The 14267-nt window shown below is 39.6% G+C and overlaps 1 protein-coding gene across 1 annotated transcript in view; it reads right to left on the bottom strand.

Annotated features, from left to right (window-relative positions):
• LOC140475910 (uncharacterized) overlaps positions 1–4279 on the bottom strand; it is a 65360-nt gene extending 61081 nt beyond the window's left edge. The window contains exon 1 of the mRNA XM_072567837.1: positions 905–4279. Within this exon, the coding sequence (XP_072423938.1) occupies positions 905–1140 (236 nt within the window). The 5' untranslated portion in view covers positions 1141–4279. The remainder of the gene's footprint in view (positions 1–904) is intronic.
• Between the last annotated feature and the right edge of the window lie 9988 nt (positions 4280–14267).

Raw genomic sequence — 14267 nt, 5'->3', positions numbered from 1 at the left:
TGATATATCTCCTCTGCATCCTCTCCAATGCAATGGCAATCTTCCTATAATGTGTGTTTCACAACTGCTCACAGTACTCTAACTGTGGCCTTACCAATACTTTATTCAGTTCCAGCATCACCTCTCTGCCCTTGACAACTCTATGCCATGCCTAATAAAGGCATATCCTTAATGCCTTTCTTACCACTTTTGTTTACACCCCCCGTAGTGTCTGAAGGGTCTGGTGGACATGCACACTAAGATCTTTCTGATCCTTAGTGGTGCCTAGGATCCTACTGTCCATCATGTAGTCCCTTGCCTTGTTTGTTCTAGTTCTTTTAAACATTGTTGGGTGGCACGGTGGTCTCATGGGATGCTCCCCAGAGCTTTGGTGTGGACTTGATGGGCCAAATGGCCTGTTTCTACATTTTAGAGATTTATGTTTTTAAAACTTGTAAATTCTCTTAAGAAAATGTTTGTGTATAACCTTCTTGGGATCATGGAGGATTCATTTTTTTGATTCTTCCTGGAAGGTTTCTCACCATTTGAACAAAATGGAGGGTTTCTGCCCTATCCTTTTCTTCTTGGGGTGACTTGCATCTTGTCCCTCTGACAAAATCCGTGATCACACTCTTCTCATGATTAAAATATGTTCTGATCTTTAATTTTTTTTTCCCAACTTTGTCATCTTAAATCTTCTTCTGCAGTAGATATATGATGCTTAAATTTGTTTCCATTGTTCCCAACATTGCCATAAATTAAATTAATGGCCCTATTTAATCTTTTCAGCTGATCTATTTGCAGCTCCAGCAGTATGTCAGTTATACTGGTAAGTGCTCCTATTTTAATTTAGTAGCCTCATAGCCTGGGTTTTGTATTGTCCAAGTATGTGTTTCTACATTTTCCTGTTAAAGATTGAACTTACTGCTGGAATGCCGACTGACCATTTGCAATTTTATCGAATCTGGACTCAAGTATCCATGAACACCAACTAGCCACAAAACGACACAACCAGCTATCCTTAGTAGCCACACACGTAGATGACAAGCAACATGAGTTCGACTGGGACAACACTACTATTATAGAACAAACCAAACAGAGAACAGCCAGGGAATTCCTAGAAGCATGGCACTCATCCACAGATTCTATCAACAAACACATCGACCTGGACCCAATATACCAGCCACTGCAGCGGACAGCTGGAACTGACAACCGGAAGCGGCAGAGACAGGCCACTATAAATGACAGAGGAAACAACACAGAAGCACTTCACAGGAGGCTCCCAAGCACTGAGGATGTCACCTAGACAGGGGACGAAACGTCTGCAACACAAATTCCCAGCTCGGCGAACAGAACCACAACAACAAGCACCCGAGCTACAAATCTTCTCACAAACTTTTATCAAATCTAATTCTTTATACCCAAGTGTTTTAGCCTACATTAGTTTTTCTGCACTTTATGCCAGGTCTGCCTGCCTTTGCACATTGGAGTTCAGCTACTCAGCTGTTACAGCACACAGTTCTATACTGAGACATGCTGACATAGTGGTGAATTAGCCAATGCAGCGGTCAATTTATGCAAAGCAAGTTTGCACGAAAAACAATACAAAAATATCGAGATAATCTGTTTTAGAGATGCTATGTAGGCCAAAGCACTGGGTATAATATTCCCTTACTCATTTTTGAAACAGTGGCATGGGATCTATCATGCCCACACCAATGGCAGGCATGACCTCAATTTACTTTCTTAACATAGAGTTGACAACTCCAATAGTGAAGTGTTCCTTCAGTACTGTGGGGGGTATCCATCTTGTGTGCTCAGGTCCTGGAGTGGAGTAAAATCTAAAACCTCTGCTGTAAACATGTTTCAATCTATGTCCTCAGATAACAGTGATAATTTATAACTTCCTACCCAGGACAAAGTTCTTAGACAGCTACAAGTTAAATTGATCAGCAACAATTTCAATAAGAGAACTTGGATTAAAGCTGTGAAAATCAGTTGATTCAACATTTGGGAGCATCACCTCACTGGAACTAAATTGAAGTGTAAAAGTCTATGCCTCAGTTAATCAAGTTTATCTGGCTAAAAATGTAAGTCTATCCATGTCAACTCTTAATGGCATTGGCGAGTTACCAGGAGAGTAGTGAAAAAGCCATTGTCAAGCCAAATTGTTAGATACATTCTACAGTATGATATGTGTATGCCACATGAAATTAGAATGAAAATCTGGCATTTCCTCATGTCCATTTCAGAGGTAACTGCTTGCTAATCATCCTACCTCCCCATTCAATCCAACCCCACTAGCCCCAACCACAGTGAAATAGATTTATTCAAATGATCAAATGAATCAAGCACCTAAGTCTTCCTTGAGAATAAGTTGTGGCAAACTGGTTTGACTCTCTGCTGGGTAGATGAGAGTTGAATGCCTGATGGTTAGCCCTGAACTGGGGAACATTAATATTTTTTATTGCTGCAAAAATGTTTCAGTATATTTACTCACGAACACTCTTTAGCTCATTATTCATAATCCTGTACCCAAAGTAAGTTCATGTGGCTCAATGGTTAACACTGCTGTCTCACAGCACCAGTGCCCCAGGTTCAATTCCAGCCTTGGGTGACTGTCTGTGTGGAGTTTGCACATTCTCCCTGTGTCTGTGTGGGTTTCCTCTGGGTGCTCTGGTTTCCTCCCACAGTCTAAAGATGTGCAGGTCAGGTGAATTGGCCATGTTAAATTACCTATAGTGTTAGGTGCATTAGTCAGAGGGAAATGGGTCTGGGTGGGTTACTCTTAGGAGAATCGGTGTGGACTGGTTGGGCCGAAGGGCCTGTTTCCACACTGTAGGGAATCTAATCTAATCTAAAGGGTATCATTGAAATAACTCCATGTAGGCTGGTATCCTGTCACCAAATCACTATTTATTTGCTCGAGCATAATACATAACACTGACCCAGCTAGCTCACGGCTGGCTCCTAGAGTGAGCAGAACTTCTGTTTGTATCTGACTGCTAGGGCTCCCCCTGTTGGACCAGATTCACAGCCCCAATCAGGGAACTCATACTCTATGAGGTCCACCTGGCTGACCTCATTCTAACCACTACAGGTTTAATTTAAAATTTGAAACATAATCAACTTTTAAGGCAGGATGGCTGAAATTTTAATTTCTTTTTGGATGAAAACCCAAATGTTGGAATCATGGAGGGCCAATAGGAAATCCTATTGGACTGAAAGAGCAGTAACCTCACCATTAGAGGTAGAACCTGACAATGTAGAGGTGGAGCAAAAGGATACCTCAAGTCAGTGAAATAGGATCAGATCTTAGAAGAGAGGAGCACAATTCTCCACCACTTCATTGACATTGAAAATGGATTGTCAATTCCTAGCGATTGATGACTTTAATTGGATTTATCATTGGATGTCCACAGTGTTCAGTGTGTACAAATACAATTAATTGACTAAAGTTATACATTCCATCCGTTCTTTAGATCATAGTTCCTTTTTAACAATTGTTATAAATTTCACTATTATGCAAGTAGTCATGAATTTTAAAAGAGTACAATCAATACTATGGAACACTGCAGCATGGCTTCACAAGGTTTGTTAGTGACATTATTGGAACTTAAATCCCAACTAAAAATTAAAGCTTGTGCTTTGATGCAAATTGGTGTACATACCAAAATAAAACCCAAAATAATTGTTCATGCTCAATGTACTTCATTTGTAATTGGCAGGGAACACCTTTACATTTGAAATTAAAATAGACTATCTTTTGGTGGAATAGCCTGCTTCATTTTTTAATCCTCTTTTGCATTTGCTGGATTCTTATTACTGGTAAAAATTAACACTTCTCCAAAGTTAAGACTGTCCCATATTGTCAATTCCCAAACTTTAAATACAAGTTTGATTTGACGAATAAAGATTTAAGAAAAGTGACAATAAAATATGCAAGATGTAAGAAGTTAACTTGGCTAAAATCAATTTTAACATTTATCTAGTTAAGTGCTGAGTCAGCAGTAAAATCTACTGCACATTATTTCACAATGTAATAATTGACCATTGACCTCAAGATTTCAAGATGACTGAAAAGAATGTTGTTTCCATTAAAAAGAAATTAACTGTCACTTTAAATTCTCTTCTGCATGCTGTTTTTTTTCCATCATATCACAGGAGAAAAATTAGAACTTTTCTTTGATAACAATTGAATTTGTTTTCTCTGTGTTAAAAACTCAACATGTAGCTTGGACAATGGGAGTTAATCAAAGTAAATTAGACCATTAAAGAAGAGAGCAAGACAACATTTGAAATATATCATTAACTTGAGATAAATGCTTTAAAAATATGGCACTCCATAATTACCCACAGTTTAATGAATTCAATTTATTTTGAATACTTATTGATCAATGTTTAATTTGTTAATTGGTCTTATAGTCAGAACATCACTATAAAGTATAGAATAAATGTGTTATGAAATTTGCTTTAATCAGTCATCAAACAAATGTGTACTAATGTTTTTTTTACTTTGAGAGTTATATCTGCCTCAAGTTGTTGAACTTAATAACGAGTTGATTTTCCCATGATGGGAAATAGGCAGGGTCTGCATTACCAACAACTGAGCTCTGAATTCTTTGCATTTGCCTGAGTCAGGTTACTGAAGCATATTTATGTTTTACAATTGGGAGCTTGACTCCTTGAAGTTCTTAGATTATACTTTCCATGAAATATAGAACAGATTTAATCTGAAAGCAGGATTGTTTTATTTGAAGTGTCCAGTTTTTATTCTGTACACACAATGAAAAGATAGCTAGATTAATAGCTACTGTTTGCATTGTAAATATTCTGTTTATCTAAAGGGTCACTTTAACATATTTTGGTGAAGATGTTTTCATTATGGTTTCAAATTGAACTGTTTTATTGTTTGCACCACAAATCCTGTTTGATTCCAAATAGATTACTACTGTGTATCTTGCATGCACTTCAGTTAAAATCCCAGTCTCTATGTCCACTTTAGAAAGCTAACAAGAATAAGTTTCCCTATAATTTTGTTTCCTTCCTTTGCCTGATTTGTTGGTGAAATTGTCTATTTGGTGTAATTGTGTTGAATATTTTACTTAATTGCATGTTAGTTTTGTCTGAATTAACATATTGGCTTACAAAAGGGTTGGATTCTCAGCCTGTTTTGGAAGGAATGATCAATTCAAATGAAGAAACCAGATTAGTGATGTATTAGTTGTTTCCCTGCTTCCAAAACCTTAAGTCACTGTTACCAGCTGCCACGTCTCAGTGAAGAAAACAAAAACAGAAATTGCTGGAAAATCTCAGCAGGCCTGGCAGCATTTGTGAAGAGAAATCAAAGTTAATATTTCAGGTCCAGTGACCCTTCAGAACTGATGGTAGCCAGAAAAAAGTTGTTTTTTTAAGCAGAAGGTAGGGCGTGGGGAGAGGGTAAGATGTAGACAATAGGAGGAGATAGAGCCCAAAGTGAGAGAAAAACAGTTGGACAGACAAATGAGTGGATCGCAGTCATCCTAGGAGAATGAATGGCTGCAAATGGGGACTATTAGTAGCTAATGCTGGGTGGTGTGTACATAGAAAAGTACAGCACAGATCAGGGCCTTACGCCCACTGTGTTGTGCCGAGACTTAATCCTAATGTAAAATATCATAACGTAACCTATGCACCCCTCAACTCACTGCTCTCCATGTGCATGTCCAACAGTAGCTTAAATATCCCTAATGACTCTGTTTCCACCACCACCACAGGCAATGTATTCCATGCATTCACAGCTCTCTGTGTAAAGAACCTACCTCTGATGTCTCCTTTATACCTTCCTCATAATATCTTCAAACTATGACTTCTCGTACCAGTCCATCCTGCACTGGGAAAATGTCTCTGGCTATTGACTCTATCTATTCCTCTCGTTATTTTGTACACCTCAATCAGGGCTCCTCTCTTCCTCCTTCTCTCCAGAGAGAAAAGTCTGCTATTCAACCTTTCTTCATAAGATGAGCCCTCCAGTCCAGGCAGCATCCTGGTAAACCTTCTTTGCACCCTCTCCAAACCCTCTGTATCTTTCTTATAGTAGGCCATCCAGAACTGGACATAATATTCCAAGTGTAGTCTCAACAGGGACTTGTAGAGCTGCAGCAAAACCTCACGGCTCTTAAACTCGATCCCTCTGTTAGTGAATGCCAAAACACCATATGCTTTCTTAACAACCCTATCCACTTGTGTGGCAACTTTGAGGGATCTATGTACTTGCACACCCAGATCCCTCTGTTCCTCCACACTGCCAAGAATCCTGTCTTTAATCCTATATTCAGCATTCGAGTTCGATCTTCCAAAATGCATCATTTTGCATTTATCCAGGTTTAACTCCATCTGCCATTTCTCAGCCCAGCTCTGCATCCTGTCTATGTCGCGCTGCAGCCTGCAGTAGCCCTGTTTACTATCGACAACACCTCCAACCTTTGTGTTATCTTCAAATTTACTAACCCACCCCTCAACCTCTTCATCCAAGTCATTTATAAAAACTACAAAGAGCAGAGGCACAAGAACAAAGCCCTGCGGGACCCCACTCAACACTGACCTCCAGGCAGAATACTTTCCATCTATAACCACTCTCTGCCTTCTGTCAGCCAACCAGTTCTGAATCTAGATAGCCAAATCTCCCTGTATCTCATACTTCCTGACTTTATGAATGAGCCTACTATGGGGAACCTTATCAAATACCTTGCTGAAATCCATATACACCACATCCACCTCTTGACCGTCGGCGATCTGTCTTGACACCTCCTCAAAGAACTCAATAAGATTTGTGAGGCCTGACCTGCCCCTCACAAAGCCATGCTGACTGCCTTTAATCACACTATGTTTTGCCGAATAGTCATAAACCCTAACTCTCAGAATTCTTTCCACAACCACAACTAATAACGGACTTTGTGATAACAAGGCCTGCTGTATGAGATGGGGTAAGGACATGGGGGAAAATGCCTGAAGCCCTAAAATTGTGCGACTCAATACTAAGTCCAGAAGGCTGTAGAGTTCCCAAATGGAAAATGAGGTGACGTGCTTTCAGTTTGCGCTGAGCTTCTCTGGAGCATTGCAGCCAGCTGAAGACAGAGATACCGGCCAGGGAAAAAGGTGGTGTGTTGATGTGACAGGCAATTGGAAGCTTAGGGTCATTTTTCTGGACAGAGTACTGATCAAGTCTACGCTTCAGTTCCCCAGTGTAGAGGAGACCACATTGTGAGAGATAAATACGGCAGACTGGGTTGGTGAAATACAGGTACAACACTGCTTGACCTGGAAGTTGTGTCTGGGCCCCTGAATCACAAAATTGTTGTAATGCAGGAGGAGGCCATTTAGCCCATCGTGTCCACACCAGCTATCCAAATAAGGATTATGACTGAGCAACATTCTCCTGTTTCTAAATCATACAGTTTTACATTCTATTCGAATTATAATAATCCCTGCTGATGTTAGTATTGGGCAAGTGGTGAAACGCAAGCCCTTACTACTGCTGCTTTGGTTTTAACAATAAAACAGCAGAAGTTTATTACCCAATAGAAATGAAGGTAAAATAGAATACACCAAGCCATCCACATAGAAGACAAGTTTAAAAATTTGAAACACTTGATAAAATGTAATCTTATTAATCTCAAAAGTGTCCCTTTACAGTACTCACACCAGCATCAACTTAAAATCCTGAGAATCTTACTGGCCCATTCTTAAGTTTTCATACAACTGGGCTTAGACTCTGGCAGCTTCAAATAACTCTTTCAGCATTAAACCAAATGCTTCTGATCTGAAATTTTCAAGTTAAACTCCTTACACTGAGGTAACCTATTCCTTAATAGGTCCAAACTATTTCTCTTCTTTGGAAGACATGTCCTGTGTCCTCACTGGGTAAGTCAATGGTTTGTGTGAAACAGTCTATTCAAGGACATATTTTAGTTATCAAGTACAAGTCAAGAAAGAGATGTTGCTTTTAATCAGCCTCTCAGTGCACACATTGCAGTTTACATGGTTGTTCAATGCACTGTTTCTGTTACAATTATAGCAGCTTATTTTTGAAATCTATTGGTTGTTGTTTAGATAACAAGATGAAAGGCAACTGACAATAATAGACAGCTTTATTTGAGTGAAGCAGGAAGCCAATTTACTAATCTGGCTGTTGTTAAATTATGGGAATCTTTGACAATAGCTCTGTCAATTGAGCAGAAAGAAACAATTGTCATAGGCGACACGAAGTTATCAGCATTCAGCTTGAGTATTCAGGATGTTGTAAGCTTTCTTTATAATTATATCAAAATTTCTCGCCCTCCCAGCTCAAAAATTAATTGGGAGCATGAGGCTTAAGGAATGAATCAGTAAAATATCACACCGAGGAGTCTTTAAATCCATTTTCACATCTAATGAATCACAAGCTCCCCTAATATCAGAAACCGAGAGGAGAAAGAGCAATATTAAAGAAATGGAGAAAGTTTAATTAAATGTAAGGCATGAGTGAAAAAGACACATAAGAGAACACAAGTACAATGATTATCTTTTTCATTTTGTTATAAAACTTTTACATGAGCGGTTCAAAGTATTGAATTGATTCGAGCCATATAGAATCAAACAAAAAAAAAACTCATTAGTTTGGCTCACCTGCTGTGATACAAATATAACTTCTAGATGTTGGAAGCTGAGATGTTATTTTTTGGGCAATAAAAACAGTATTAAAACAGTCTTGAAATGGATACAATAATCCCATCAACTGTAAATCCGAAATATCGGAAGCAGTCCTGAACATTCCATCTTAGGAAGGTTACATTAGCTTTAGAGTAAATGCAGTGTTGATTTAATAGATTGATACCTGTACTATGAAGATTTAGCTATAAGAAGAGCTACACAAACTATCGTAGTATTCCCTGGGATTAGCTGGTTAAGGAACAAAACAGAAGTTGCTGGAAAAGCTCAGCAGATCTGGCAGCTTCTGTGAAGAGGAAAGTGTGACGCTGGAAAAGTACAGTAGGTCAGGCAGCATCTAAGGAGTAGGAGAGTCAACATTTTGGGCATAAGCCCTTCATCAGAAATGTTGATGAAGGGCTTATGCCCAAAACCTCGATTCTCCAGCTCCTCAGATGCTGCCTGACCTACTGTGCTTTTCCAATGCCACACGTTTTGACTCTGATCTTCAGCATCTGCAGTCCTCGCTTCCCCTCTGCGAAGAGCAATCAGAGTTAACATTTCAGGTCAAGTGACCCTTCCTCATAACAGTTCTGAGGAAGGATCACCAGACCTGAAATGTTAACTCTGATTGCTCTTCACAGATGCTGCTAGATCTGCTGAGCTTTTCCAGCAACTTCTGTTTTTGTTTCTGATTTACAACTTCTGCAGTTATTACAGATTTTATTTAGATGGTTAAGCAATGGTTTGATCAAAGTTTACAAAATATTAAGAGGAACAGATATGGTAGATTAAGAGAACCTACTTCTGCAGATATGGGGTGTGTAGGACTACAGCACAGTTGAAAAGATTAGAGCTAAATCATTCAAGAGTGCAATTTGCAAACCCTTTTTGACACAGTGGTGGAAAGTTGGAATTTTCTTGTGCAAAGTGTTAGTTACATTATCAGTTCTCAAAATGCGGATTGATAGAGTTTTAGTAGCCATAGTTATCAAGCAATATGTGAAAAACTAAATTAGTTTAATGGAAAACATTTTACTTCAAAATGTAACATTTAAACATTTTACTCAATACCGGCAAATTGTTTCTGTATATTTTGTTTAACACAACAGAAACGCGCACACTATTTTTTTAAAATGAATATCTCAAATTGGGTGGCACGGTGGCACAGTGGTTAGCACTGTTGCCTCACAGCGCCAGAGACCCGGGTTCAATTCCCGCCTCAGGTGACTAACTGTGTGGAGTTTGCACATTCTCCCCATGCCTGTCTGGGTTTCCTCCCACAGTCCAAAGATGTGCAGGATAGGTGAATTGGCCAAGTTAAATTGCCCGTAGTGTTAGGTGTAGGGGAATGGGTCTGGGTGGGTTGTGCTTCGGCGGGTCTTGTTGGGCCAAAGGGCCTGTTTCCACACTGTAAGTAATCTAATAACAGATAAACACAAAGGAGATATATTATAGTCTCATCATACAGTATTGGTTTCAGGTTATAGACTAATCTGGCAAGACTACGTTGTTTGGCCATTCTTAGGAACTAGAACATTCCTAGAAAAAAAGAGCATGATTTTTGTTTAATCATGGACTTCATTGACTGGGACTGTATTTCTTGCCCAACCCCACTTGTCCTTTAGAAGGTGGTGAGTTGTCTTCTCAAATTGCTGGACTCCATGTGCTCTAGGTAGACTCACAATGCCATAAGGGAGAGAATTCCAGAATCTTGAGTTGAAGGAACAGCAAAGTATTTCCAAGTCAGGATGGTGAGAGGCTTGGAGGGGAATTTGCAGGTGGTGGCATCCCTATATATTTGTTGCCCTTGTCATTCTGGATGGAAATGGTTGTGGTTTTGGAAGGTGCTGACTCAGCATTTTTGGTGAATTTCTGCAGTGCATCTAGTGGATGGTATATGTTGCTGCTACTGAGCATCAGGAATGAGTTGAGGGAATGAATGAGGTGTGCATCAAGCAGGCTGCTTTGTCCTGTGATGTCAATCTTCTTGAATGTTGCTGCAGCTGCACCCATCAAGACAAGTGGGGAATATTTCATCACACTCTTGGCTTGTATTTTGTAGATGGTGGACAGGCTTTTGGAGTCAGCAGGTGAATTACTCACTGCAGTACTCCTCGCCTCTGATCTGCTCTTGTAGCCACAGTATTTATATGGTTGGTCCAGTTCAGTTTCTTGCCAATGGTAAGTTCCAGGATATTGATCGTGAAGTTGCCATTAGATTGTCTCTTACTGGAGATAGTCATTGTCCAGTATTGTGTGGCATGAATTATAGTTGTGACTTTTCTGTACAAGCCCAAGCATTGTCCAGGTCTAGCTGCATTTGGACTGGAACTGCTTCAGTATCTGAGGAGTTGAGTAGTGCTGAACATTGTGCAATCATCAGCAAATATCTCCACCTTATGATGGAGGGATGGTCATTGATGAAGCAGCTGAAGATGTTTGGGCCTAGGACCCTGAGGAACTTGTTCAGAGATGTCCTGGAGCTGAGATGATTGACCTCTGATAATCAAAAACATCTTCCCATGTACCCAGTATAGCTGTAAGCAATGGTTTATAGTCTGCTTGATTCCCATTGATTCCAGTTTTGCTAGGGTTCTATGATGCCACACTCAGTTAAATGTAGCCTTGACATCAGGGACTGGCACTCTCATCTCATCATATAACACTATTTGTGATTCCAAGATATCTCAAACACTTTACAGCCAATGAGATACTTGTTATCATTGTTACAATGTAAGAATGTGGCAGCCAATCTATGCACACATAAAACAGCAATATGAGAATGATTAGATAATTTGTTGCTAGCAGTATGTGGTTAATGGATAAAGATCGGTCAAGAACTCCTTCAAGTAATGCCAGGGGAATGCCCACATTCATCTGAAAGGGTGGTAAGGATCTCAGTTTATCTTCATATTCAGAAGACAGGAACTCTGACAGTGCAGCACTCCTGCAGCAGCTGAAAATGTTCAGTTCCTCCTTTTATGTTCAAATCTTTTGAGTGGGATTTGTATCCACAACATTCATAAATGAGAGTGCTGCATGGTTAACACTGCTTACCTCAGAAGGTTGTGGTGGACTGTCTCCTTGAACGTGCAACCCTTCTGTAAATGGTGCTCACAAATATTCATGAAATATTAAGTTTGAAATTATGAATGTGACTTTAATATACATTTGACAATATGACTTATTTGACTTATTGGTAAAATGGCAGCCCCTTCGAGCTTACATTGGTAGCCTTCAATAGGAACTGGGGAAATGGGAAGCTGTGCTGCTGAATATTTAAATCACAGACAACAATACTGTGACTGCTGCACAAAGGGTGTAGTCTCTTCACTGATGGATTCTAGGTTCCTGAATGGATGTAGAAAGAACATTTCCTCTTGTGAGTGAGTCCAGAACTAGGGCCCCTATTCTAAAATTAAGGGTCACTCATTAAATGAGGAGAAATCACTCCATGATTGGGCAACTTTGCATCTCTCTACTTTAGAGGTAGTGAGTAAACATGAGAGCTTGAAATTGGAGGAACAGAAGCAAGGCAAGTAAGAAGGAAAGGAAAGGAATGAACTGCCAGGGATGCCATTTGCCAGTGCTGCGTCAAGGCCAGTCGGGCTTGAGGCTTGGATAGTTAAGGCTGCGGTGGTCTGAGGCTAGGATGTCCAAGGCCTGGAGTGTCTAAGGCTAGGTTGGGTAGAGACCAGAAGTTTATCAATTCTGGGGAAGCCAAGACCAGAGATGTTTGAGTTTAGGGATGTCTGAGATTGGGTGTATCCTAAGCTGGGGCATCTGAGTCCAGGCATTTCTGATACAAAGGAGAAAGAAAGTTTAAACCTGTAAACAAAAGAATATTCAGCTAACTGAGACTTGAGGAAACTTGAAATCACAATGAATTCCTTGCAAATGACTGTAGATTCTCTAGCTTAAGGCTGCGTATGTCCAGAAGCAACTATGGATTCTTCTACTGTATTGAACAGTGTGCCAATTGTTAAAATTAATTCTGAAATAGAGACTTGAGATGCAATAAAAAGTCTAGTAACTGCTTGGTTAAAACCTGTCAGCTGCATTGATATATGAATGGAAATGCACGAGCTGAGATCTCGCCAGGCTGTGGATTTCTTTGTATGTCAGTAATTAAAAATAAACTTGTAGAAATTTTGCCCATTCTCTTATGTCAATTTAAATACTCTGGTGTCCAAGAGTAATGTTTTCCTTGTGTGTTGTGGATTTAAGTTTATTAGGAGGATAGTAACTATTGAGGATAGCGATGTATTCTTCTGAATCTGCTTCTGTCTGAGTCCACTACTGGCAAGTTGCCCTCCAATGTACACACTATCCTGTGCCAGAATTATATCACGATTACTTCATTATCGCTGGCTCAATATCCTGGAACTCCTTCCCTGACAGCACTGTTTGGTACCGGCATCAGATTGATGGCTGCAGTTCAAGAAGTCAACTTATTATCACCTTCTCAGGGGAAATTAGGGAGGGTAGTAAATGCTACCTTAGCCATCAATGCCCATGTTCCATGAATGAATGCATTTGAAAGAATGCATATGTCAACACAAATACTGAAGACAGTGTTACTACATGACTGCATCACTTATAATGAGTTAATAAGCATGAAAAGGAGGCCCCAAAAACCAAAAGGTTGCTCCTGAAAATCAAAAATAAGGAGAGACTAAGAACAAGGATATAACCTCAGTGAAGAAATGATCTTTAGACATGAGATGAGGAGGAGTTTCTTCAGCCAGAAGGTGGTGACTCTGTGAACCCATTGTCACGGAAGGCTGTGGAGGCCAAGTCATTGAGAGTATTTAAGACAGAGATAGATAGGGGTTCTTGATTAGTAAGGAGATCAAGGATTACTGTGAGAAGGCAAGAGAATAGTGTTGAAAAACATATGAGCCATAATTGAATAATGGACCAGACTCAATGGATCAAATGGTCTAATTCTATTCCTATATCTTATGGTCTAAATGGAAGTCCTTTAAAAAAATCTTATGAAACGGCTGGAGAAAAAAGAAAAATGGTGCCCTGCATTTCAGCATCACTGATAATTTGCTCCCCCATTGGTGGCTGTGCCTTTAGTTGGTGAAAGCCTATCCTCTGGAATTTTATTCCTTCACCTCTCTGCCTCACTGCCGCAATTTCATCTTTGTGACATTCCTTAAACCAAGATTTTGATATCTGAACTAATACTGTATCTCTTTCTGTAGCTCACTGACATGTCATATTTCATAATGTTCCTATGAAGCACATTGGAATTTGTTTAATGGTATGGGTACTTGACAAATTTATTTGCACTGCTTAACAGTACAGAGGAAGAAGATCCAATATAAATTTTAGAAGGAATTTAGATAAGCATTTAGATAATGGGGGAACATTTTGCAGGTTTTTGTGGAAAGAGCAGATGTGGGCACAATTAATTTCTTTTGTATCGCTCCATTATTCTATAGTGATGTTAGGTGCACTAATCCAGGACATTTATGCAGCAATGGCATTAGATATCCAAGTGAGGATGATTTATGTTTGGAAAGGCAATTTGGTCCAAAGTGTTGCCCTGTTAATGTTAATTTTGACATTCTTGGTGGTGGAAATTACAGAATTGGGAGAAGCTGCAC

Source organism: Chiloscyllium punctatum, chromosome 4 (genome assembly GCF_047496795.1).
Source record: "Chiloscyllium punctatum isolate Juve2018m chromosome 4, sChiPun1.3, whole genome shotgun sequence".
Classification (NCBI taxonomy): domain Eukaryota; kingdom Metazoa; phylum Chordata; class Chondrichthyes; order Orectolobiformes; family Hemiscylliidae; genus Chiloscyllium; species Chiloscyllium punctatum.
The sequence above is the reverse complement of the archived record's forward strand: the minus strand, read 5'-3'. Positions and strand labels throughout refer to the sequence as shown.